Source organism: Canis aureus, chromosome 16, assembly GCF_053574225.1.
Source record: "Canis aureus isolate CA01 chromosome 16, VMU_Caureus_v.1.0, whole genome shotgun sequence".
In the NCBI taxonomy this organism is placed as follows: Eukaryota; Metazoa; Chordata; class Mammalia; order Carnivora; family Canidae; genus Canis; species Canis aureus.
In genome coordinates, this window is record NC_135626.1 from 15,057,074 (window position 1) to 15,084,053 (window position 26,980).

Here is a 26,980-nt window from a genome sequence, read left to right on the forward strand (position 1 = left end):
TTCTTTCTTTCTTTTTTAAAAAGATTTTATTTATTTATTCATGAGAGACCCACACACACATAGAGAGAGAGGCAGAGACACAGGCAGAGGGAGAAGCAGGTTCCGTGCAGGGATGAAAGTCCCTGAGCATGGCAGTGAATTGTCTGTCGTCGTGTATGTACAGCCATAGGCTGGAAGACAACCAGCTAACAGGCATTTTGTAGAAATTAAAGTATGAGGTTTTTGGTTATTTCAGTGGATGATAAGGTTTATTTTTTATTATTTACTCTGTAATACATAACACAAAACTTACTACTGAAGCCATTTTTAAGTGTTCAGTTCTGTGGCATTAAGTACAGTCACATTGGTATGCGATCTGTGTTAATGATTTATAATGGTACCACTAGCACGGCTGTTAAAAGGGGTGGGAGGAGGGGAGGTCTGAGAAACGCCTCTCAGTGGCCTTTGATTTCTGCCTAAGGAAGGTACCCTTGCTCAGATGTAGCCTGACTTCCACTTACATCTTCCATACCCTAGCTTCTGGAGCCTCCACCTCAATGGATACCTTCTCTGGTCTCTGAAATCATGCCCAGCATTGGCAGTCTAGTAGAACATGGGTAGTGGTCATGGAAGCCTCTAGAAGCAGAGATTTAGGTAATATAGTGTGGTGACATTTCTCCTCCTATTTCTTTTTTTCTTGTCTCAAAAATTCACTGCCTGGGAGGAAGGAGAGAGTATATCTCTTGCCCAAGACTACTTTTCATTCTCAAAATGAAATTCCCCCAGCAGTTTCTGGCCTCAGCCAGTGTGTGATGCCCTGGCACCTTTCTCAAGGCTGTGATCCAGCAGCATGCCTTGGGCCCCGGCCCCCATCCAGCTCGCTCACAGTAGAGGCTTCTTGTCCCCTTAAGGGTTATGATGATGAGATAATGTTTGCCCGCAGGCACAGTGAGTCAGAAAGTTTGATGTGCCTTCCAAAAACATCAACAACAAAAAACCCCAAAAAAAGCACCTATAATCTTTGGCCACATTAATAGAAATGTCCAAATCTAGGATAGTGAGGGACCTGCTTCACTCTCTGCTGAGCACCCACTGAGTCATCCTCTCTCATCATCTTCCACCAATCCAGTCCATCACCAGCATCCTGCTTAAATTCATCCTCATCTATTGCCCCTGCCTCTGCCATCTTAAACCAGGGTCCCACATCTGTTGCTTAGACTCTTATAGTTGCCTCCTGATGGTGCTCTTGCTTCTGGTCTTTAGGCTGCATGCTGCATGCAGACAGGTGATGTTAGGGAACACAATCTGATCATATCACTTTGCTTAAAATCCTTCAGGCTTCTCATAGCTCTGGGAATAGAGGCCTTATTTTTATTTTTATTTTTATTTTTATTTCTATTTTTATTTTAAGTAATCTCTATATCCAACACGGGGCTTGAACTCACAACCCTAAGATCAAGAATCACATGCTCTTCTGACTGAACCAGCCAGGCACCCCTAGAGACCTGATTTTTAACAGGGCTTTCAGGCCTCGTGTAAGCTAGTCCCTGCCTCCCCCTTTGACATCATCTCACACCACCTGTTCTCATGGAGCTCACAGTCCTGCAACGGACAGGGGTGGTGTGGGGGGCTTGTAGACAAGAAGGCAATGGCAGGGCTGATGAGGACTGGGGAGGTGAGGGCACAGAAAATGAGGAGTCGTATAAGGTACTCAAGGAAGCTTTGTGAGATGACACGGATCAGGGACCTGGGGAGATGAAGGAAGGAGCCCGTGGAGGCTGGGCCAAGAGAAGAGCCAAGCTGAGGAAATAACCAGTGCAAAGTCCCTGAGACTGAAGGGATGTGTGCTCTGTGCATTCCAGCAACAGCAAGATAGGCCCCAGGGGCAGGGGCTCAGGGACCAGGGTGAGGGAGGTGGCAGTTTGGTCAGATCACGCATATTTATGTTCTGTGTGATGGGGAGCCATAGGAAGGGCTCGTTTATATGTTCAAGGGCTTCATATTTTTGAAAGTCCACCCTGACTGCCAAGGGGGAAAAAGACTCAGGGGAATAAGAATAGAAGAGAACAGAGAAGTTAGGAGACACTACAGTGCCCCTAAGGAGAGCGGTCACTTGGACTAGCTGCCACTCAGTGGTATATAAGGGCTGAATGGCTGTGTCAATTACTTAGTGCTATAATTAGTTACGTGCATCTCTGGACTGGGAGCTGTATGAGGATGGGCATTATGTCCACTATTTTACCTTATATCCCTAGCTCTCACCTGTGCCTGGCATGTACTGAGTAAATACCTGTCAAATGAAAGAGTGAAGATGCTAAAAAATGGATTATATTAGGAACTCCTGAAGGGACCACGTGAGTGCTTGCCTTGAAGAAGAGATGTGGGGGGCCTCCAATCCCCAGATGCATGAGGGAGCTAGACTGGCTGGCTCAGTAGAGCATGTGACTCGGTAAAGCATGTGACTCTTTATCTCAGGGTCATGAGTTCAAGCCCCATGTTACACGTAGAGGTTACTTACTTAAACAAACAAACAAACCTTCAATAAACTTAAAAAAGAAGGAGGAGGAGGAGGAGGAGGAGGAGGAGGAGGAGAAGGAACTAGACTCAAAGGCTCCAGGGTGTTACCTGGATTACTCCAGGAAAAGTTTGGTGAGGCTTGCTCTGGACCCCAGTGGAGCAGTTTGCTTCTAAAGGAGGTATCAAGCAGTGTGGTTTCCATGATCTCTTGTCGAGACGTTGGAAAGAATACATGTGCATGTGCCTGTGAACTCACACACATATACATCGCACACCATGCACTGTGGATTTTCTGGCCCTCAAATCACACTGCTTCATGGCTAGAAGGACACTTGGAAGTGGGCATGACTGGTAACCTGAGGTATGGCAGTCTCTGGTTACAAATGACAGAAACCCAAACTCTTGGAACAGAAAAGGGATCTTACAAGCTTGCAAAACTAAAAAGATTCATCTTCAGGTGCAACCTGATCTCACAGTGTCACCAGGACTTGGTTTCTGCTTCTCAGCTCCTTGGCATGGCTTTCCCCGACTTGGCCTCGTACTCAGAAGGTTCCAGCAGCTCTAAGTTCACATTTCCCCTGCATTTAGAGTGAGCTTCTCTTCCCCCTCACACTTTGGATAAATTTGTGGGCCTATTGTCATCGGCCTAGATTCTGCCTCAAACCAGTCACTGAAGCCTGGGAGTAAAATCAGGGTGCTGTGTCCAGAAAGAGGGGAACATGTTGTAAGTGGACAGAAACCCACACAAACTGTGGGCTACAGGTGGTTTGCTAAGTTTTTATTTTTCTCCTTTTCATACCCTCTCAGAACTCCATTTGTCCTGTTGGTGTGGCAGCCCCTGAGGCACCCCACCACGTATGTCATCCAAACCCTTCATTTTGTAGATGAATAGACTGAGGATTAGCAACTTTCTCAAGGTCACCCAGCTCAACTGCAGTGGATCCTTGGGGCCTGGCGGCATCACCCAGTGAGCAGAGCCTGAGTCTGGGCTCAGCCTGCCAGATCCGAATCCTGGCTTTGCCATTTGTTAGCCGTGGGGCTCTATTCCTTTCCTAGGACTGCCATAACAAATTGCTCCAAATTTAGATGCTTAAAACAGCAGAAATTTATATCCTCACAGTTCCAGAGGCCAGAAATTTGAAATCCAGGTGCTGGCAAGCTCCCCTTGAAGGCTCTACTCCTTGCTGGGAACAGCAAGGTGGTGCTTCTGGTGGTGCTTGGCACTTCCTGTGGCCACATCACTCAGATTTCTGCCTCTGTCTTCCCGAGGCTTCACTCTGTCTTCTGTCTCTGAGAAGGACATTTTATCATTAAATTTAGGGCCCATCTCAGTAATCCAGGATGATCTCATCTCAAGACTCTTAATTTAATTGCATCTACAAAGACCCTTTTTCCATATAAGCTAGCGTTCACAGGTTCCAGGGGGACATATTTCTTTGGAGGCCACCATTCAATACATTCCGAGGACCTTAGGCAAGTCACTTAACTTCTTCGAACCTCAGTTTGTCACCTGTAATGTGGAGAGGAAAATAGTGCCTATTTCATAAGGTTGTCATGTGAGATAATCCTGTCGAGTCCTTAATTGAGGGCCAGGCACTAAGGAAGGGCTCAGGAAATGTTAGCTGTTGTTAGTATTCAGACCCTGGGTCCAGCCTGCTCATCCTTCTCTGAGGTGGCTTTCTTCACAGGGAGGTATAGTCCCTTCAGCTAGTGGTAGTGGAAACGAGACAGGGAGTTGACACCTTGGGGACAGAGCTGTCAAGATGAGGTGGTGTCTTCCCAAATGCTCCTCAGTGGGGTTGACCATGTGGGCAGGCCCCAATCCTGAGGCCTGTGGCTGGGAGAGGTGCCAATCACCCTCTCACTCAGGCTCTGCGAGGCTGGCCCTGGAACCCTAGGATTTAGGGAATAATGACACATAAATTGCAGCGATCTCATGCTTCTATTGCTTCAGTTCGTGAGGCCGAGATCCTATCAGTATTTCTCTCATTCCCCTTACCTGGAGATCCTCCAGGTCTCATCTGGTAGATTCTGTCGGCGGAGCACCTCCTTGGCAACCACAATGGCTTGCTACCTACATCTATCACACCTGCACTGTGACAATGTAATTTTTATCTCTGGCTGTTTATTTCTCGGATAGAACTACTTGTAAATTCTAAGAAGAAAATATATCCCTGTGTGTGACAGAAGCAGCCCAGGGAAATTAATCTGGGCTTTTAGCTGGGGATGCAGACCTGGTTGATGCTGCTCCATGCCCAAGTAGCCAGCAACCAACCACAGTTGTTAATTGTCCTCCAATGAAGCAGTGGCCCAGGAAGGGTCAGGGGCAGTAGAATTTGATCCAGCTGGATTTGGGAATGGGATGCTCATATCCCATCTGCCAGGAAGCTAGCAAGCCCAGGGGACAGAGAGTAGGAGGAAGGTGGCTTGAGGACAAGAAGTGCAAAGGTGGAGGGAAAGCCCCATATATCAAGGCAGAGCTAACAGTGGTGCGAGAGGGAGGGGACCAAGGCGTTGGTTGTGGCCACTGGTAAAGGCACAGGCTTCTGCAGTGCAAAAGCCGCAGTTTCACAACCAACCGCCACCACTCACCACGCACCTCTGGGGAGTTCTTTTACCCCTCATCCTGACAGAGGGATTTCTTGATCTGCAAAATGGAGCCAGCAATATTTGTTCCACAGGGTAACTGAGAGAATTAAGTGAGCAATGCATGAAAAATGCTTGCTGTATATATCACAGAAATTGGAATTCTAGCATTAGAAGGAATTTAGGGAACACTTAATGCAAAGGCCTGAGGATGTTTGGGGAAGTGAAGAGACTTAGAAACTGGGATGGAACCCAGTCCCCAGCTGTCGCCCATTGTTCATTGTCGCATCATGCTGCCTCCATAGCAGGGGCCAACTGATGGACCTCAAGCATCCATAACCCCCTAAAATGCTAAGTATCCTCCTTGTGTGGGCACAGTTTAGAGCATCCAGGCCTGTCATTCTCAAACCACCCCCTCTGCCAAATGATTAAGAACCTTTTGGACTCTATGATAATATGACTAAATGGGAATAAAGGGAGGGCCCCACCCACCCCTCTCACCTCTGAGAATAGAGGTGAGAATCTCAGCCCCACGAACTGAAGCAATAGAAACATGGGATCTCTGCAATTTACGTTCATTATTCTCTGTTTGGTGTATACATGGCCCCAGTCATGATCAAGACCTGATTGTCATTGGGGTTTCCTTGGCCTCACAGCCCCCACTGACCCTTGTCACTGGCTTGAGCCTGGCTTTTCTTCCCAGGGAAGACCGGCGTACACGTGCCAGCATGTAGCAAGGTGAGGGTCCCATGTCAGACAGAAGGAGTTTTCAGGTTTTGGCATTCTAAGATCCAGATTTCATGGACCCTAAATACAACTTGGGTATCTCTTCTATGAAAAAGCACAACGAGTCATGGATATAGAATTAGGTGCAAGGCGTGGGGAGGGGCCGTGGGTGCTTTGTTAGCATCACTGTAAATCAGCCTCCACTGGTGCCCTTTACTGGACAAGTGTCCTCAGGAGAATGTGGGGGTCAACATAGCTCACCCACCAAATGGCCCCTTTGGTGCCCTGGAGAGGCATTTGCTCAGTTTTCTGATTGCTGCCTTATAGGGTACTTGAGATTGAATTGTAGAAAGACCAGCACTGCCCTCAAGAAGTTCCTAGTAAAGGCAGGCACAGTTCACCGGTAAACAATGACTTGTCTGCCATTACTCTTTCTCTGCTTTCACTTTGTTGCCTGCTGAGCCTCTGTCTTCCTTAGCTCAGCAAGCTGCCTGCCCCTCCCCCCCGCCCCCCGCCCCCCATCTGCAGGCTGGCGATATAGGGGAGCCCTGGTGATCTACCTCTGCTCAGGAAGAAGGGAGTGCTTCCTGCAGGGCATCCAAGGAAGGGTCTCCATGTTTGTGATTAGCCCCTTCCCTTCATTTCTGTTAGGATGAGCAGAGCATGACATTTTGTCTGAGCCCAGGCTTTGGATAGGTCCATTGGAAGATGGAAGGTTGGGATATAGAAGCTGTGGGCTCCCTCCATCCCTGCCTTATTCAGTCTACTAGTATTTGTTGGGTACCTGCTGTGTGCCAGGCCCTGCACTGAGGATTGATGGTGAGAAAGACGCCGTCCTGAACAAGAGGGTGACCACACGGGACCTGACTTTGGTTCTGGGTCTGTCACTTTCTACTTGTGGGTATTATGGCAGCCTCTGATTCTCTTTGAGCTTCGAGTTTGCCATCTAGAAAACAAATAATAATAATACCCACCTTGCTGGGGTGTTGAAGAAGTTAAGGATTTCACAGATGTAGGGCTGAGCCCAGTGCCTGTCCTGCAGTTATTATTTTGGAAGAGCTGACCCTGCCCCTTTCCCATGGGGTCCAGAGCTTCCTGGGACAAGAGTGGTCAAGGCTGAAAGCTCCTGGGGGCAGTGCCTTGGGCTGGCAGCAGGCTGGGCTGGTTGGGAGCAGAGACATGTTCGGGGTGGCTCAGGAAAGGGAGGTGAGGCGGCTTCAGGGATGAGAGAGGGATACCCCCAGCTGTGGTCCATCTCCCCAACGTCCCCGGAGAGAGAGCTGAGCAAGGGAAGTACCAGGATGGAGTCAGCTTCATTTCTAGGCCTCATAAGATGGCACTTACTGGCTGGTGCCCTGGGCGGGTGACTCCTAGGAAACTGCTGGCCTCTTGCTGCCCACTGTGAGCACAGCCATTCCTTGTGGGGGTCAGATGGGGCTCATCTGGAGCACTTACTTGGTCCCATCAGGGCCTCCTTGCCCTTCCTGCCCTCCCCCCCAAACCCTGCTTCATTTCCAATAAGAATTTAAACAGGTTGCTGAGGGATCCCTGGGTGGCGCAGCGGTTTGGTGCCTGCCTTTGGCCCAGGGCGCGATCCTGGAGACCCGGGATCGAATCCCACATCGGGCTTCCGGTGCATAGAGCCTGCTTCTCCCTCTGCCTATGTCTCTGCCTCTCTCTCTTTCTCTCTCTGTGACTATCATAAATAAATAAAAATTAAAAAAATAAAAATAAACAGGTTGCTGAGCAGGCCCAGTAATTAATCTTCTGTTTTTGTTTATTTATGTTTATTAGAAAAGTAAAACATGCCATCTGGGGAAATTTTTGAAAAGTACAGAAAACTATAAAGAGACAGGGAGGAGGGACTCCTGGGTGGCTCGGTGGTTGAGCATCTGCCTTCAGCTCGGGTAGTGATCCCAGCATCCTGGGATCGAGTCCGTATCAGGCTCCCCACAGGAAGCCTGCTTCTCCCTCTGCCTCTCTCTGTGTGTCTCTCATGAATAAATAAATAAAATCTTTTTAAAAAGAGAGAGAGAGAGAGAGACAGGGAGGAAAAGCCCACACGCCAAAGCAGAGTCAAGCACAACTGTTAACATGTTAATATGTTGACTTTTCACTGAAAAGCAGAAGCTTTTAAAAAACCCATGTAAACGGCAATGTCAAAGCCTGCCAGGGATTCCATGGATTGATCTGTTTAAGAAAACTCATCTGAGCCCAGCGGAATTTGGAATGCAGGGATTTGGACGTACCCCTAGGTAGGGAAGTGCAGGACAGAGTCTGGGGCTTCAGCCCCCTGGAGTCCAACAAGACTTTCCTGGGAATCTCCCAGAAGGTTGCATGAGGTTGGCCTCAGTCACTGATTTCCTTCTGCACACACTTCCCAGCAGGGCTGGGAGCGCTTTCACTTGGCCTGCCTGCCTGCTTGCCTGCCTGTCAGCAAGTGGAAGGCAGGAAAGGGTAGAAGATGGAAGGAGGAAGTGGGGGAGGCGCTCTCCAAAGAGAACTGCCCCACCTGGCAAAGGATGGGAGTGGGCTGGCTGGTGCCCCCTTTCCCTTCCTGAAGGCATGGGTCTGTGAATGTTGGGGGGAGGGGGAGAAGGGGCCAGTGGTGCTGAATTGCTTGTGAGCAGCCCCTGCCGTGGGAAGGCAAGTCATTACTGCAGGCTAATGAGGATCCCATGGAGAATACCACTTCGGAGAGAGAAAGCAGGGCCTGGAAACGGTGGAGTGAGGCAGAAACCTTGAGGGCCCACACCCCCTACCCCCTCATTTAGCATTTCTTTAGGATGATTGTATGTGGTGCCAGAAGGCAGCAAGTGCCAGGGCCCTGCCTTCTCCTGTGTGGGCCCAGCCTCCACGCAGGGAGCAGAGTAACCCACTGTCCTTCACTGGGCTCCACCTCTGAGAGGCCACCTGCAGATGTTACCGGAAGTGGAGATTAGAAGTCTCCCCAGCAACTCCAATACTTGCTCCTGATAGCAGCAGCTTCCAGGCCCTAATGGAACTATTTGTCTTTCTGAAATTGAGGACTGAGAATCTGCCCAGCTCTGCCCAACATTGCTAAATGTTCTGTATGTATTACTTAATAATGTGAGTCTGTTTTCTTCTACCATATTATGGGTGAGCAAACTTGAGAGGTTTTATGACTTGCTTAAGGTTACACAGCCAGTCAGTGTGTGCCCAGCTGGAATCCAAATGCAGGCCTAATTTCAAGCCAGCCCTCCTGGCCACTATTTCTAGCTGTTGGTGCTGGGAGGCCGGCTGCAGAACCACATAGATGCTTCCAGTGGGGTGCCTGTTGCGGGAGTCCAGCCTGTCCCTCCTCTGAAGGCTTCTGCTCCATTGGCCCTTTCTCTGGGGAGGTTAGAAAGTGTACCTATGTGCCAAAGGCGAGCCAGAGAGGGAGGTGCCACCGTCCCCATTCTTGGCTTTCTCTGAAAATGCCTGGTGTGTGCCAGAGCTTGTGCGGGGCAGAGGGTTGGGGGAGGCCACCGGGGACCAGGTCAGGGCTCTTGGCTTTTGATTCTTTTTGTTGTTGTTGTTGTTTAAGATTTTATTTATTTATTAGACAGAGAGAGAGAGGCAGAGACATAGGCAGAGGGAGAAGCGGGCTCCATGCAGGGAGCCCAACGGGGGACTTGATCCTAGGACCCGGGGATCCTAGGCAGACGCTCAACCACGGAGCCACCCAGGCGCCCTTGCCTTTGGATTCTGAAGCCAGTGACCCCGACCCTGGCTACGGGCAGCAGCGGAGGCAGGAGCGCGGGGCCTGGCAGCCACCAAACCGCGACCCGGGACGCCACGGCGGCTCCTCGGGCTCGGGCTCGGAGGGGGAAGGAGGAGGGCGGGGGGGCCGCGGGGGGACCGCGGGGGGGAGGGGGGCCCCGCCCCGAGGCCCGCCCCCGAGGCCCTCACCTGGGCGGGCCCGGCCGGCGCTGGTTGGCTCCCCGGGAGCGCCGCTCGCCCTATCACACACCTGCGTGGTTGCCAGGCAACCGGGACTGAGTTGTAACACCTCGGTGGCGAGAGCCAGGGTGTGTTTTATTTCCCGGCTGCTCCCAGCCTCTCCTTAGAAGCTGTAGAAGGATGGCGTTTGGTTTCCCTCCTCAGAGGGACCACACCCCACTCTGCACGGAGGGGCCCTGGCGGCTCTGCACGGAGCCTCGTTTTGGGAAAGTCCTTCTCAGGGAACCTGGGCGCTTCCGCCTGGACAGGATGGTGGACCCAAGGCCAGACCTTGAAGGTGAGGCCGGGCGGGCCCCAAGGTCCCTGGCCTCTGAGCAACCTGGGGATGTCCGCGGCGTAGGAAGCGGCCTGGCCCAGGCCTGGCTTCTGGCTTTACACACAGGTTGTTGGTGTTTCCCAAACTTCCGTCTCCGCCTCACACCTTCCCAGTGCCTCACCCATCCGTGCACCACCTGCACTGTGTGTTCACTCTTTTCCTTCTGTGTATTGACCCACTTTAGCTCAAATAAATGTATCTTAAAAGGAAATGATAACACTTCTGTAAATGGAAACTCAGTATCACTTGCCATAAATAGAAAGTAACTACAGAAATAAATACAGAGAAAGAATGTTATTAAATTTTAGCACATGGAGTCTGATCTTAGAGGAACGTAATGATAACAGAATAACTACTTATTAAGCATTTATGCTGTGCCAGAGGCTAGCTAAGCACTTTCCATGCATTAGCTCATTTGATCTGGTATTATGTATTAACATTCCCATTTCACAGATGGGGAAACCGAGACTCAGAGAAGCTAAGGGCTTTGGTCAAGGGGCACGTGGACACTAAATGATGAGCTGAGATTCATAGCTGAGTCCCATCCAAAAACTGGGCTCTTAGGCACATCCTGTGCTATTATTTCTCTGCATATTGGCACCTTTGGCTCTCTGTCTAGGACTAAGGCAATGTTTTGAGCCCCAGCTGCAGTGGTTTTTGCCTGTCCTCAGGGAATATAACCCATTAGATAAACCACACTTTCTCCCAACAGCCCTGTTGAGTGTCTCTACAGCTTCAGGGACTGAGGCTCAGGAAATCCAAGCCACCTGCCCCAAATCACACTGTTGCCGAGTGGCAACTCTGGGATGTGTGTCCCGGCTCCCTCTGCAGCACTGACTTTGTTTTGCACCTCTTTGTAGCTCATTCAGCCTCATGTAGAAAGAGGAATCTTTTGGGCACCAGGGTGGCTCAGTCTGTTAAGCATCTGTCTTCAGCTCAGGTCATGATCCCAGGATCCTGGGATCAAGTTCTGCACTGGGCTTCCAGCTCAGCAGGGAATCTGCTCCTCCCTCTCTCTCTATCCTTCCCCCTCCCCACTTGTGCTCTCTGTCTCTCAAATAAATCAATAAAATCTTAAAAAAAAAAAGGAACCTTTTATTCTGAGCAAATCTTATAGCAGAATGAACCTCCTCCCCTTCACAGGGGATCAGATCTCCACCTGGGGAAGGAAGGTGGGCATTTGCTGAACCCAGCTTTGGCTGTGGAGCCAGGTCTGCTTTCAGGCACTGTGGCCTTCTATGGGTAGGTGAAGACCCTTGGGGCCAGCCCTCAATCCCTGGGTCTAGCCCTCAATCCCTGGGTCTCCCACACCCAGTAAGATTCCTGCACCAGCGGGCCGGGATGCTTGTTTGGCTTTCTTTTCTGCCTTCCTGGAAACATAGTCCATCATCCCCTATCAAAATGAGCAACTGAAGTTCTCACTCCAGAGCTGGCTCATTCTTACCTGGAAGAGAAAGAACAAGGGAGCCTTTGGAAAGGGAGGAAAATCATATGTTATTTTTAAAAGGCATTTTGAGTGAGTGCTGAATAGAGTTCAAGAAAATTGCCTTAAAGACCTGCTCTCCGCAGGGAAGGTGTTTCTCTTGGCTCCCAAGTATTTGGAAACTTAATTGCACATTTGTTGGGGCTACTGTTTTTATTTCTTTCTGGTCTCAGAGGTGGGCTTTGAAGATTGTGCTCTCTCTGTAATGGTTTTCTTTATCTCAAATAAATTTTGCACACCTGCAAGGTAGAAATACTTGAAAGAAACTGTGTCAGAATTGGCTCTTGATTTAATAAATCTGCAAATGGAGTAGGGTTCGGTGAGATGATGTGACATTAGCTCCCCCTGAGCTTCCTGTGGCAGAGGTGAGCCTAACCCCGCCCAAGGGGGTTGGGCTATGTGCCATGTCTCTGAACCGCTGAGTGACTGCCCACACCATTGCTGAAACTCTTTCTTCCTTTCTTCCTTCCTTTCTTTCTTTCTAGATTTTTATTTATTTATTCATGATAGAGAGAGAGAGAGAGAGAGAGGCAGAGACACGGGCAGAGGGAGAAGCAGGCTCTCCACAGGAAGCCTGATGTGGGGCTCATCCCAGGGATCGTGCCCTGAGCTGAAGGCAGCCGCTCAACTACTGAGCCACCCAGGTGCCCCTGAAACCCTTTCTCTACCCCAAGCTGGAAGCCAGTCTGTGTGGGGGAGACCCATTTCTGTGTGGGTGTTTGGGCCCTTTTAGGCCAAGACGCTAATAAAAGGCTTTTAAGTTAATTGTAGAAGCACAGCCCCCCTCTGCTGGGGACTTCCTCAAACACCATATCTCTGGAAGAACTAGAAAGTCTGTTTTGAGGTCAGAACTGCATACTAAGCAAGGAGAGAAGTTGGGATCGACAGGGGTGCCAAAACCCAGGGCAGTGAGGGACCTCAGACTTGTGTGCTCCCTTCTTTGGGCCTCTCCGGCTTTCACCCCAGGGAAATACGGTAGTGGAAGGGCAGGCAAGTCTGAGCTACTGGAGGATTCCGCTTGCCCCCTTCCCTGTGGCCAGAGGCTGACCTGTATACTAACACCTGGGGCTCCTGCCTTCTGACTTCAGGTTTGGAAGGCACTGGCAGGTGATCGGAGGGAAGGAGGAGGGAGAGTGCTTGCTGGCCATTTATTCCCCTTCCCTCCAGGCTGGTGTCAGTCTTGTCAAAGGGTGCTCTTCACACAGCTGCTCTGTTCAGGGCTCTGATTTCCAGTCCCTTCCCCACTCCAGGCCAAGAGATGGTGACACTGGTGGTTTCTTGCCTGTTATGTGTGCTTTCACTGTGGATTCCCTAGGCCCTGCTTTGTCAACTGTCTCTGTTAAACCATCCTCAAAATATGCAATGACCCCTGACTAAAACAGCAGTCCTGGGCAAGTCATTTACTTCCTGGAAGTTTGTTTCCCTCACCTATAAAATCATTTTTATTTTATTTTATTTTATTTTATTTTATTTTATTTTATTTTATTTTATTTTTAAGGATTATTTATTTACTTATTCATGAGAGACACAGAGAGAGGCAGAGACATAGGCAGAGGGAGAAGCAGGCTCCCTGTGGGGAGCCCAATGTGGGACTCCATCCCAGGACCCTGGAATCACAACCTGAGCCAAAGGCAGATGCTCAACCATTGAGCCACCCAGGTGTCCCTAAAATGATTTTTACTGTTAAACAGTTTGCTTGTGTGGTTGCAATGAGTACAGAGTGATTGACCCAGGGCCTGGAGGATGGTAACCTCAACCCTCAGGCTGGTCGTGAGGAGCACAGGCCAGCCTGCAAGGACAGAGCTGGTGTGTATGCAGTGCAGAAATGGTGTGTAGGGGGCATCAGTCACTTCGGCAGTCCTTGATCTGATGGTAGTCTTACATCCTGCTGTCTGCTTTCCATCTATTAGCTGGGCTGCTGAGCACCACTGACCAGTGGCCCTGTTTGGGTGGAGGGCAGCATAAGAACAGAATCTCATGGGATTCAGGAAGTTGGTATTTCTTTTGTCTCATGATCTCCCACAGAAGCTGTCTAATGAATCAGTATGTACACATTCTTTTTAGTCTTCGTTCATTGTTACGGGGAAACAAAGCAACCACGGGATCTCCTGCAACATGGTGTCCCCTGAGAATGCAAAAGAAAGAAACAGATGCCACCAGATATCCCTGCTGGAGTGACTGAGTGGGGGTGGGGTCCTGGCTTGGCTCTGAGACTGCATTTCAGTTGCTTCCCTGCCTGAAGGAGACATGTCCAGTTCGGCCAGCCCCTCTCTGGCCTGGTCCACTCTGGGGTCTCATTCAGTTTTTGGGTTGGAGGATCCAGGAACCAAAGGAGCAGAAGAAATAGGCCTGGGAGGAGTTTGTGAACAGTTGATATTGTGAACAGGAGTGTCTGTCTAGGAAGGTGAGAAAAACAGGAGGATGGGTCTCTAATCCCAAGGGGATTGGAGCTAAATTGGAAAGTTAGTACTCAGGAAATGATGAGAACCTCAAGCAGATGAGGGAATAAGTCTGGGGCAGACTTTCAGGAAAAGTTCCAGAAGAAGGGAGCCTTGACTTTTGGGTGAAGACCAAAGGTAGAGAAAGCATTTCAAGGGCAGAACCATGAAGGGAGAAGGGTCAGGTGGCCAGGCTGAAGGCAGGAATAGGTATGGCCTCAGAGTAACGAGACCTCCAGGAGGGAGCACAGAGTGGGTTTGGCTTACTTCGGGTCTTAGAAGCCAGGTAGGATACTTAAATCAGGAAGGAAGACTTTGGGGGCTCCCTAAGAGGAATTCTTTTTTTTTTTTTTAAGATTTTATTTATTTATTCATAAGAATACACAGAGAGGAGAGAGAGGCAGAGACACAGGCAGAGGGAGAAGCAGGCTCCATGCAGGGAGCCCGATGTGGGACTCGATCCCGGGTCTCCAGGATCAGGCCCTGGGCTGAAGGTGGCGCTAAACCGCTGAGCCATCCGGGCTACCCTTGAGAGGAATTCTTAACTTGGGGTTCCTAGCCAGACTTCAGAGGTCCAGGAACCTCCTGAAACCGTGCAGTGCAGGGTTTGCAAGTGTATGGGCTTCGCAGTCAAAACTGCCTGCTCTGAGTTCCAGTACCATTTTCTAGTTATTCCTTAACCTTTCTGAGCATCAGCTTTCTCATCTATAAAATGGACTAAATGGTAGCATCTACCTTGTGAGCATGTTGGGGGCAATAAGCCTAGGCAATGGTAATGGACTTGCCACACTGCACACAGCCACTGGCATGCCGTCAGAAGCTCAGTAAAGGGCAGCTGGCATTAGTGTGCTGCATGGTTGTGATTATATAGAGGCGCCGTTCTCTAGGGAGAGGGTCTCCTATAGCTTTCATGAGATTCCCTAAGGGGTCCTGATTCAAAAAATGTTAAGCACCACTCACTGCTTGAGAGGTTTAAAAATAGAGGAGTGTTAAGCAGCAGAGAGCAGTGTTTATGTGAACGAAACAGGATGGTGTGGGCCTGGAGGCAGGGAAGCCAGTATGGAGCCTTTCTGTCCCTCTGTTGGACCCACCATCCTTCCATCCATTCACTGGGTCCTTAAGCCTTGCTAAGTACGGACTCAGTCTGACCCCCTGTTAGATGCTGAGGGCCTAGAGACCAAGAGCAGTGTCCATGGGAAGGAAGTGGTGCTGCAGCCAGTCCCCAAAGATGTACTCCCCCATCACGTCCTTGAGAGGGTCCCCCTCTACCAGGAATTGGGCTGCCCTGCTGCTTGATTTAGCCAGTGGAATGTAATGGAAGTGAGGTTGTGTTGTTTCCAGTCCCAAGCCTGAAGCAAGACCGCAGCCTCATTTCTGTGCTTTTGGGAGATTGAGCCACCACGTAGGAAGTAGAGCTACATGCTAGACAGGTCATGTGTGCAGGGATCCCATTGAGAGAAGCCTCGAGACCACACGGAGAGGAAGAGAGGCTCAGGTATTCCAGCATCTTACTTCATGCAACCACATGAGAAACCCCTAGTGAGAACAATAGAAGAACCATCCTGTGGAACCCACTTGGCCCACAGAGCCATGGTTTTGTTTTAAGCCCTCAAATCCAGAATGGTTTGCTACACATATGGAAATAAATAGACACCAACCAAATGAGAACAGGTAAAGGCTATTTATTCAGAGCATGCTATTCCAAGGGAGTCAGCCACTGTCACTTGCACTTTGGCAGAGGCTCAAGTCAGGCAGAGGAGTGGAAAAGTTTTAGTCGAGAAAAGAGAAGTCTTTAGGTGTGCCCCGGTTGGAGACTGTTGTGATGGGGATACTGGACCCACATAAGTAGGAGTGGGGCATCCTCTGTGACTGGTTAGAGGAGCACGTTTGGTTTTCTCTGCTTGGTCCGCAGTTGGAAGTGGGGACAAGAATTTGGGAAGCTCATCAAGTCCTGGCCATTTTGGGTTGATTGTCATGGGAGTGACTTTGGTCCAATTAGAGATGTATTCTCTATGTTTCTCAATGTTCTACAAGTCTGACTTCCTACAAGAAGCAGGCTGCCTTCTTGGACTGGTTACTATAGATAATGGGATGGTTTCTTGGGCCAATTACTGAAGATTGGGGGTCAGAGTTCTGTTTATATATGTGGTCTGTCATGGCCTGTTTGTATATTCGGTCTTTTACCCAGCAATAGATAGCTACATGCAAACTGACAACTATGAGGCCCTGGTGAATGAACACAGTGATCTAGGTAAGTGCGAAGTGAGGAGAATCCCTCCTGGCCTGTGCCAAGTTTGAAGAACAGGTGAGAATTAGCAGGCAGGTGAGGGAAGGAGGGACATCCCAGGCAGAGGGACCCAGCCATGACCCAAGGCCTGCAGATGGAAGAGAATACAGCATGTGCAAGAGTCTGTAGCAGGAGCATCTGGATGGCTCAGTCTGTTGAGTATCTAACTCTGGATTTTGGCTCAGGTCATGATCTCAGGGTCGTGAGATCCAGCCCTGCATCAGGCTCCGCACTGGGCATGGAACTTGCTTAAGATTCTCTCTCTCTCTCCCTCTGTTTCTCTCTCTCTCTCTCTTTCGATGTCTGGGTGGCGCAGCGGTTTGTCGCCTGCCTTCGGTCCAGGGCATGGTCCTGGGGACCTGGGATCCCTGTGTGGAGTCTGCTTCTCCCTCCGCCTGTGTCTCTGCCTCTCTCTCTCTCTTTGTGTGTCTCTCATGAATGAATAAATAAAATCTTAAAAAAAAAATTCTCTCTCTCCTTCTGCCCCTCCCCACCATCTTTCTCTCTCTCTCTCTAAAAAAAAAAAAAAAAAAAGGAGGGGGTGGGTTGGGAGGAGAGAAACTGCCACAGGCTGACATTGACATGACTGGGCTCATGATGGGAGGGGAATGTGGGTTTAGGACCTAGGGCACTAGGCAAAGAGTTAGACATTCTCCTGAAAGAAGGGTCACAAACATTTAGAGTGCTAGAGTCAGAGCCAAGTTTAAGAAAAATTCTTCAGATGGGGAAGATAGAGCAGGGCAAGGCTGAAAGCCAGAGGCAGAAGCTGTAAGACCTGGTGAATTGGACCCCAGGGAGAAGGAGAATGCAGAGTCTGGGTGTTTTGCAAACTGAGAAGGTAGGGATCCCCAAGAAAATGGCCCAGGAGGGGGGGGGAGGCTTGAAGGGTGATGTTTGTTTCATGAACGCTGAGTAGGAAGAGTCTGGGAGATCCAGGGAAGGTGCCTAAAGAGGGATTGGAGAGTGACAAATGAAGATGAAATTGCCTGGGTCCTGGTGGCCCCCAGGACTGTGGGTCAAGTGAGAAGGGGAGTGGGGGCCCATGATTGGGGCTGAGAAGGGATATCCACAGGAGACCGAGTTAGGGTGCACCCAGGAGAGAACCGTGTCAAAGGTTCTGGCCGGAGATTGGAAGGTCTGCTTTGTGCCCGGGAGCAGGGGGCAAGCCTGGATGGAAACTATTGGATTTGGGCTGGGAGTTTGTATGTGAGAAGGGGTGGAGTCCCAGGTGTGGTGGGTTGCAGAGAGAGACAGGAGAGGAAGGGGGCCCACTGCACCCAGGCAGACCTTTCAAGTAGTTTGCCTGGGATCGGGGAGGCGGTAGCTGCAGGGAGATTGTGGTTAGGCAGTGTTTGTCATTCAGTGGGAGAGACCTGAGCAAGTCTGTAGGCAGAAAGGGAGCAGAAGATTCCGGGAGAGGGGGCACACCACACAGGAAGGCAGCTGTCAGAAAGCACGGTTTAGATCAGCCTGCAGGGATTGTGTTGGCCCACGCAGTGTATTCTGTTTGTTTGTTTTGTTTTTTCTTGTTTTGTTTGCTGCCAATCAATGCATGCAGAAATCCTGATTTCCAGCTTCTGGCAAAATCGAAAGATCTAATAACCCAGGGCCTCCCTTCTCTTGGGGCAGCAGTGGCTAGAGCCTGGATGGGCCTGGCTTCTAGGTTGCCACCTGCCCATCTCTGCCCCTTTCCGTTTCCTGCTTGACCCCTGTAGGCATTTGAATTGAAACCTTGGAATGGGGAAGGATGAGAGGGCCAGGCCAGAGCCAGCCTAAGGCTTTAGCTCTGAGGCTGGATGTGTGAAGGTGCTGTGAAGGTGAGGGGTCACGCCCAGAGGCCAAGGGTATGGATTCCAGGAGAGAGGAGAAGGTTTGGAATGGCCAGGGAGGAGACTGGGATAGGAAGCTGTGAAGGCCACATAGAACAATGCTGAGGCAGCCACAGAGCTGAGACCAGGGACCTGCAGAGGCTCCAGCTCACATCCTGAGTGATGGAACAGGGGCTGGAGGGACAGGAGGGTGCAAAGGAGCCTGCTCTGTCCTCCAGGAGCTTCCATACCCAGCTCGGTGTCCTATGGCTCTGTTAGTGGGTGTGGAAGGTCCCTGAGACTCAGGACCACACAGGGCCCCAGAGGACAGCCTGTCCTCCCCCACCCCAGGGCCTCTTCCAGGCTGGGAACACAATGAGAGGCTCCACTTGGCATGGGGGAGGAATCACTCCCAGAGAGCCCTGCATTAAATCGGACTGCTCCTGAGATTCCTGATCAGAACCATGTGCCATCCCTTGTTACAGGCTCTCAGGAAATGCGCGCACACACACATACACACACACACACACATATCTCCCACCCCACCCCCCCACCCTCCACCTCCGCCCCCAGCCGTCTTCCCTTTGAAGTCTTTTCTGTCCGCCCCTCTGTGGCCTCAGGGCTAGTTCTATCTGTCACCCAGGGTGGGGCCTGCCCTTGACCTAGGGGAGGGTGTCATTCTGGCACCTTCCCAGGTAACAGTTCTGAGTGCACACTTCAAGATGAAAACATCCCTGTTTACACCCTCCTTGGGAACACTCTGCTCTGTCTTACTGGGAATTGTGTGTGCGGCTTGGACACATGTCACTGTATCATATAGAGCGGGAACATAATTAGGCAATGTTGGGGAAAATTCTGCCTGTCTCCTGGGAATACTGGAATAATGAGCCATCACAGAGGGCCAGGGAGGCTGGTGGGGGACTGCTGACCGGAGCTGAAGGCTCAGATCATTCATTAGCTCCGGAGGTGCTCCCGATTTGTTCCTCACCCTGGCTGCGTAAACTGAGCTGGCCCTGTTCTGTAGCAGGAAGCCAGAGCTTGAGTGGAGAGCCTAAAAGGGTGCTGTGGGCTTTGAAGCAGAAAAGCAAGCAAGTTGTTCCTTTCTGAGGTGGGGGTAGTGGGGAGACAGAAGCCACACATTTCACCACAGTGGCACCTGTTACTGAGGCCTGGGGTAGGGGCACAGAGTGGCCAGGGGTCTTCACCAGAAGATGCCCCAGGCCAACCCTGCCCTGAGCCCTTGGGAGGGTCAGCCAGACCTCCTTCGAAGTGCTCCCAACCTGCCTCCCTCCTCTTTGGGAAACACACTGGCTGTCCCTTCAGAGGGCCCCTGGGAGGCATGGAGAACAGACCACCAGGAGACCAGTTTCCCCAGCCTGCCCTGCCCGGCAGCCCCATGACAGCCCCTCCTTCTCCATCTAGCCCCCGGCTTGTCCCCACATGGTGCCACCCACGGCTCCCGGTTTTAGTGAGAACATGTTACCCTGGGCAGCCTCCTAGCACCCCACCACCCTCCCCGTTCCCATACAGAAACCTTCCGTCAGCCTCCTGGGCCCATCCTGGGCATCCTTACACGGCTGCTCAGACCCTCTCAAGCAGCCTCATCAGGTCTCAGCACCAGAGCCATACCACCCACAGGCACCTTGTTCTTTTTCTGGACTCTCCTTTCTTCTATCTTCCTTTAGTTTTTCTTTCTCTTCTCTCTTTCTCCCTCTCTTCTTTCCCTTCTCAGGTCTGTGGCATTCCAGCGGGGGGATCTGCAGAGCCAACTTTCCCAGAGAGCATTGTGTGCTCTCTCTGCTCAGAGCCACCTTCTGGGGCTCTTGAATTCTTTCCCAGGGCCTGTCTCCAGGACCATTTGGGGCCCACCCTACACTGGTCCTCCAGGTGTGACACCGTTTGGGTGGGTGTCAGGACTGGTTTCCACCCCCTGCTCTGGCCCTCTTCCTGCTGTTCCCCTCCCCAAAGGGCCAGGAGTCCATGGAGCCAAGGAGATGTGCCTATCTGGAGCCCATGCCCATCACTCACTCTAAGAGCAGTTCTCTCCAATAGAAATGCGAGCAATGGGTACTTACAATTTTTTTAGTAGTTACATTAAGAAAGTAAAAAGCAACAAGTGAAGTCGTTTAAAATATTTTCGTTTTGATTTAACCCAATATAGTCAAAGTATTATCATTTCAACATGTAATCAACACAACAAGCATCCTTTTTTGTACTAATCCTTTGAGATAGCCACATCCCAAGTGTTCGGAAGCCACATGTGAGTAGCAGCTACTGCACAGCTCTTAGCCTCACACTAGTATTTGAGACCTCAGAATTCTCTGCTCAGATGGTCCCAGCCTGCTTCCAAGGCCTCTTCTCCATTTATGACTTTTTTTTTTTCATTTATGACTTTTCAGGGCAGATTGCACCCAGGAGTTTGAGGGATAAGAAAGGCCAAAGGCCTGGCTTGCCTCTGAGGAGGGCAAGCTCATCATGGACTTGCTTTCCTTCTCAGCTCAAAATCCACCCTGACCCCAGAGACAGGAGTGATGAGAACTATGGGGCTTTTTGGGACCCCTGGGTGGCTCAGCAGTTGAGCACCTGCCTTCAGCCTAGGGCATCGAGTCCCGGGATTGAGTCCCACATCGGGCTCCCTGCATGGAGCCTGCTTCTCCCTCTGCCTGTGTCTCTGCCTCTCTCTGTGTCTCTCATGAATAAATAAATAAAATCTTAAAAAAAAACAACAACTATGGGGCTCAAAAGGACAGAGGAGGCTGAGAAGAGGCCAGGGGCAGTAGAGGACCCTTGGGATGGAGGGAGGCCGGAATCTAGCAGAAGTAGCCTGGACAGGCCAGCTGACAGAGGGAAGGCAGGGTGGGGGCCCCAAAGTCCACAGACAGGTTAATGGCTCCTGCCTTGCACACAATTGAATTTGCCCTCTTGAACCTCCTGGCTTTGGGGAAGAGCCTCTCCTCCTGGGAGCTCAGCAGGACTCCCAGAGCCACAGGGCCTGGGTCAGCCAGGCCTGATTTGATCAGGAGAAATAAGACAGAGGGCTCACAGACAGGCCAGTATCCAGAGGGTCCAGTGGCTTAGTCCAGAAAGATAAGGCCAATGAAGAGGGCTGGTGTGGGGGCTGCAGGGCCATCCTAGGGCCTCCCTCCTGAGAGGCCCCCATCCTTAAAACACAGTTGACAATTCTCTATACTATACATCATCATGCTCTCCCACTTTCCCATCTCTCTCTCTCTCTCTCTCTTTTAAAGATTTATTTTTAGGGGCTCCTGGGTGGCTCAGTCAGTAAAGTGTCTGCCTTCGGCTCAGGTCATGATCCTGGGGTCTTAGGATGGAGCCCCTGCCTCATTGGGCTCCCTGTTCAGTGGAGAGCCTGCTTCTCCCTCTGCCCTTCCCCCACTCATGCTCACTCCCCCCCCCAATTTTAAAAAGTAAATTTTATTAAAAATTTATTTATTTATCTGACAGAGAGAACAAGAGAGCACAAGCAGGGAGAGCAGCATAAGGAGAAGTAGGAGGCTTCCCACCAAGCAGAGAGCCTGACTCAGGGCTCGATCCCAGGACCCAGGGATCACAACCTGAGCAGAAAGCAGACACCTAAACAACTGAGCCAACCAGGTGCCCAGTAAATTTTATTTTTAAGTAATTTCTATACCCAAAGTGGGGCTTAAACTCACCGCCCCAGGATCAAGAGTCGCACACTGTCCTGACTGGGCCAGCCAGGCACCCCTATCTATCTCTCATAAAGGTGGTTGGTTGCAGGGTGACCCCCAAATCAGAAAACTCAGAGCAAGTCTGTTTTCCTTTGTGTCTGCGGGGATGTGCAACACATGCTGAAAGCAGGGTGGGAAAAACAAATGAAAAGGACTCTGTCCTTTCCTTCCTGCTGGTTACCTTACATCTAGTATGAAAACCGTGCCCAGGGGCACCTGCACAGCTCAGTGGTTGAGCGTCTGCCTTCAGGTCTTCATCCAAGTCCCGCATTGGGCTCCCTGCGGGGAGCCTGTTCTCCCTCTGTCTGTGTCTCTGCCTCTCTCTCTATGTCTCTCATGTATAAGTAAAAATCTGGGGATGCCTGGGTGGCTCAGTTGTTGAGCGTCTGTCTTTGGCTCAGGGCATTATTCTGGGGTGCTGGGGTTGAGTCCCACATCGGGCTCCCTGCATGGAGCCTGCTTCTCCCTCTGCCTATGTCTCTGCCTCTCTCTCTCTTTTTTTTAAAAGATTTTATTTATTTGGGCAGCCCCAGTAGCGCAGTGGTTTAGCGCCGCCTGCAGCCCAGGGCGTGATCCTGGAGACCCGGGATCGAGTCCCACATCGGGCTCCCTGCATGGAGCCTGCTTCTCCCTCTGCCTGTGACTCTGCCTCTCTCTCTCTCTCTCTGAATAAATAAAATTAAAAAAAAAAAGATTTTATTTATTTATTCATGACAGACACAGAGAAAGAGAGAGAGGCAGAGACATAGGCAGAGGGAGAGGGAGAAGCAGGCTCCATGCAGGGAGCCCGATGTGGGACTCGATCCCCGGTCTCCAGGATCACGCCCCGGGCGGAAGGCGGCGCCAAACCGCTGGGCCATCAGGGCTGCTCTCTCTCTCTCTCTCTCTCTCTCTCTCTCAAATAAATAAATAAATAAATAAATAAATAAATAAATAAATCGTTAAAAAAATAAGTAAAAATCTTTTTAAAAATTCTTAAAAAAAAAACAACCAAACAGTGCCCAGCCACATACTCTGTCCTCTCTTCAGGAGGCCGGGAAACAATCAGAGGACACATCACAACTAGAGAAGACAGCATAGGCCTCCAGACAGGACTGCTCCCTCTTGCCTCCAGGCCTTTGACCTGACTGTGAAGTTCCCTTCCACCAGAATGTCCTCTCCTCCCCCTCAATGCCCTTGGAGGTTGCCTTTCTGCTGGGACTCCACTGGGGCAGCACTGTCTGCTTTCTTCTCCATCCATGTTACCATAGCATTCTAGATGCTCCATCACAGCGTGGGTGACGTGCTTGTCCATTCAGCCCACAAGTCGTTGGTGAGCGTGAGCACCTCCTGGGTACCTGGGCCTGTCCTGTCCTGGGACATCACAGGGAATAAGCAGACAGGGAAAAAGACAATAAACATGTAAACAAACAATTAAACATGATACTCTCCATGAGTGTCAAGTGCTAAGACGGAAATGGAGCAGGGTACTTAAATAATCCAGAGGAACTGGGGCTGGTAGAGGCATCGGCTTCAGAGAGCGATGCTGGAGCTGAGGCCTGAATGCTAAGGACAAGGTGGTCCTGCAAGGGCCTGGGGCAGAGTGTTCAGTCAGGGACAGGCAGTACGAAACCTCCCGGACAGACACATTATATCACTCTGTTTGTATGAAATATCCAGCTTGGGTAAATCCACAGAGACAGAAATCGGATTAATGGTTGCCAGGGCGGGGCGGGGTGGTGGTGGCTGGGAGGAGTGAAGATGGGGAATGACGGCTAATGGGTATGGGATTTCTCTTTGGGATGATGCAAATGTTCTAGAACTCAATACTGGTGATGTTTGCATAACATCGGGAATGTACTAAATGCCACAGAATTGTACACTTTAAAATGGTTAAAACCGTACATCTTATGTTATGTGTATTTAACCATAAAACAGCAAAACAAAAGACCATGCAGGAAGGCTAGTGCAGCCAGGGATGGGGGGTTTGGGGTGGGGCTGGAGAGGTGGTGGGGGCCCCTCAGGAGGACACTGGGGGTTGGTAGGGAGTTTGCATTTTGTTTGGTGCAATGGAAAGCCACTGGGAGATTTCAAAAGCAGGAAAGTAACCTGATCGCTCTTACTGTTTTCGAAGATCCTTGTGGCTGTGGTGTGGGCTGCGGTTGGTGATGGAGCTGAAATAAAAGCAGGGAGACCAGTTAGGGAGCCCACTGCCGCAGTCCAGGGGAGGGAGGACGGCAGCTTGGGACGACAGATTTGGGATCCATTTAAAGGGTAGGGGGCGAGGGGGACTTGATGGATTAAAGGGAAAAAGAACAGGGGGGAAAAGAGAGATATGGAATGATGTCTACATTTTCACTTTGAGCAACCAAAAGGATGGAGTTGTCAGTTACTAAGATGGGGAAGCCTGTGCGGGGAAACGCCTTGAGGGCACGTCGAGGCTGGTCAGGAGGCTAGGTCAGGGGAGTGGCAATGAGACACATATCTGCTCTTCCGCCCCATGGAGATGGTACTTAAAACCTGAGCACCCCTGAGAGATGCTAGGGATAGGTGTGGCCGTGGAAGATAGAAGGGCCCAGGGCTGAGCCTTGGGGAACTGGGATATGCAGAGATGAGGCAGAGGAGGAACGGCCAGCAGAGCAGACCAAGAAGAGCAACCAGCCAGGTAGGAGAAAAAGAGGCAGAGCCCTGCCTCCAAAGTAAAGAGAAGAAAATATTTCCAGAAGGGAGGGCCAGCTGTGTCCAGCGCTGTGAAGAGGGTGAGTGGATGAAGGAGTGACAAAGATGTCACTATTGGATTGGGCAATGTGAGTGTGGACTGGCGTCTCTGGTGTACCCATGCTCCTCCATCGTTGGTGCTCACCGACGATCGGAGGACTTGAGATGATGATGTTGTGCAGTGGGCGGCACAGACTGCCCGGAGCCCAGGGTTAGAGCAAGAAATCAGGCTTCACGGGGAAGTGGCTGAGGCCTGGGACCACCCAGCAACCGTTGTTGAGGGGAGACAGGGGAGCTCAAAGCAGCCCAGGATTGCAGTTCACCCACCGGCACATTTTCAAAGGGCCTTCCCTCTGCTACTTTTCCCTTTTTCCTCTCAGGAGAGGTGATTCATATTTCAATATATTCCAGCTGAAAAAGGATCAGATTTTGAGCAGGTGGTAAGTCAGTACATGGAAATTTGATATATTTTGACTAATGCAGTTTGAAATTTGAAAACTCCAGACAATTTTATTCAAGATCCATTTTTATACCAACTCATTATTGGTGGGGGGAAAGGCAAGATTTCAGGTTTCTGGGGGAGGACGTGTGAACCCAAGCCTGTCACCACCAAGCCCCGCTAAGCAGGCTTGACCTGGCCGGCTGGCCCACATGCTGCCTGCCGCTCCATTCCTGCCGGAAACGCTTTCTTTAGCAACCCCTTTCAAGTATCCCCCTGGGGTTACTAGTCCAATTTAATCTGACCTTCAGCCCCACCTCTGTCACACCAACTCCAGCAAATCCCTGGGGCTGGCACTTAAGACAAGTTTTGTGATACAGACGATGGTATTACACAGAATTTCCACTTCCTTCCCCAGCTACCTTGTCCATTTCCCCAGCCTCATGAGTGTGAGGGATCAGGAGAGAAAAGAAATAATGAAGACAAGGACAGGAATGAAGTTATTGGCAAAGAAGCAAGGACACAGTTCATGGGAGGTAGGGGAGCTGCCTGTTGGGGGCCACGGGGGGAGAGGCTCGAGGAGGGCCCATGAGAGAGCTGTGGCCTCAAAAGAGAGGTCTAGGGGTACCTGGGTGGCTCAGTCCATTAAGAGCCCGACTCTTGATTTTGGCTCAAGTCATGATCTCAGGGTAGTGGGATGGAGCCCCGAGCTGGGCTCCGTGCTCAGCGGGAAGTCTACTTCTCTCCCTCTTCTTCTCCCTCTGTCCCTCCCCCTCTTTTTCTCTCCACCCCCCCCGTCCCCATCCCCCCCCCCAAATAAATCTCTTTTTTTAAGATTTTATGTATTTATTCATGAGAGACACAGAGAAAGAGAGAGGCAGAGACACAGGCAGAGGGAGAAGCAGGTTCCACGCAGGGAACCCGACATGGGACTCGATCCCAGGTCTCCAGGATCACGCCCTGGGCTGGAGGTGGCGCTAAACCGCTGAGCCACCGGGCTGCCGTACATAAATCTTTTTGAAAAAGAGAGAGAGGTCTTTGGATCCTAGCTCTACTATCTTGGGTGACTCCCCATATTTAATTGAGCTTTATTTTTCTCAACTGAAAAATGGGGATATTAATACTTTTGTAGTAATTTTTTGGGGGAACGCCTGGGTGGCTTAGTGGTTGAGCATCCGTCTTCAGATCAGGGTGTGATCCTGGGGTCTGGGATCAAGTCCTACACTGGGCTCCCTGGGAGGAGCCTGCTTCTCCCTCTGCCTATGTCTCTGCCTCTCTCTCTTGTTTCTCATGAATAAATACATAAAACCTTTAAAAAATAATTTTTTAGAACAGTGAGTGTATGTGATACCCCCAGTTATGGATGAGTCCAACACATGGGAGGAATTCAACGCACATTCATCTCCTTTGCTTCCCAGCCTCAGAGATCTCTCCATATGAGGCATATTCTCTTGTCTCTTTTGAGTAGCTCTTAGTTGGGAAGGCAACGGGGAAGAGTAGGGTCTCTGAAAGTCCCTATGACTGGAGATCTTCTGGGTATAGAATAAGGCTCTGTGAACTAAACTTTCTGGAAGGTGATTTGTCGTCTTGCAACAAGGGGACTTGAACTCAATGAATCTGATTTAGAGAAAGCCTGAGAAATTCAGACAAAACTTCATGCACAAAGATGTTCATTCCAACATTGTTTAGTTTGACTTGCTCTTGAAAGAATCAGTAAGTGCATTTACACGATGATAAACCAAATGTTCCTGACAGGTATATAGTGATGTTCTCCTCTCCCTAATCCCTGAGTTTCTAGTAGTCCTCCCAGGAGGCAACTAATATAACCAATTTTGTCATGATGATTTCTAACAGTGAAAAATGAGAAACAATCTAAATGTTCCACAGATAAATGAATTCTATCGGTCCATACAGAAGGATACTCTGCAGTCTCTACAAATCATGCCTGTTACCACATCATTCTTCTGTTACTTAACTGTGTGTTTCCTCTGGCCCAAGCCCTCAGCACATGCTGTTCCCTCTGGCTGG

General features: G+C 50.4%; 1 protein-coding gene across 2 annotated transcripts in view; it reads left to right on the forward strand.

Moving 5' to 3' along the window:
* The window catches only part of RTN4RL1 (reticulon 4 receptor like 1), a 70,864-nt gene that overhangs the window by 25,853 nt on the left and 18,031 nt on the right, over positions 1 to 26,980 (forward strand). Inside the window, exon 1 of one of the 2 annotated variants that reach the window (XM_077851745.1) lies at positions 8,746 to 8,879. The exons of the other annotated variant lie outside the window; for it this stretch is intronic. Coding sequence (XP_077707871.1) covers positions 8,873 to 8,879 — 7 coding nt within the window. The 5' untranslated portion in view covers positions 8,746 to 8,872. Of the gene's footprint in view, positions 1 to 8,745; positions 8,880 to 26,980 lie in introns of those variants that run through there. 2 annotated transcript variants of the gene reach the window in all.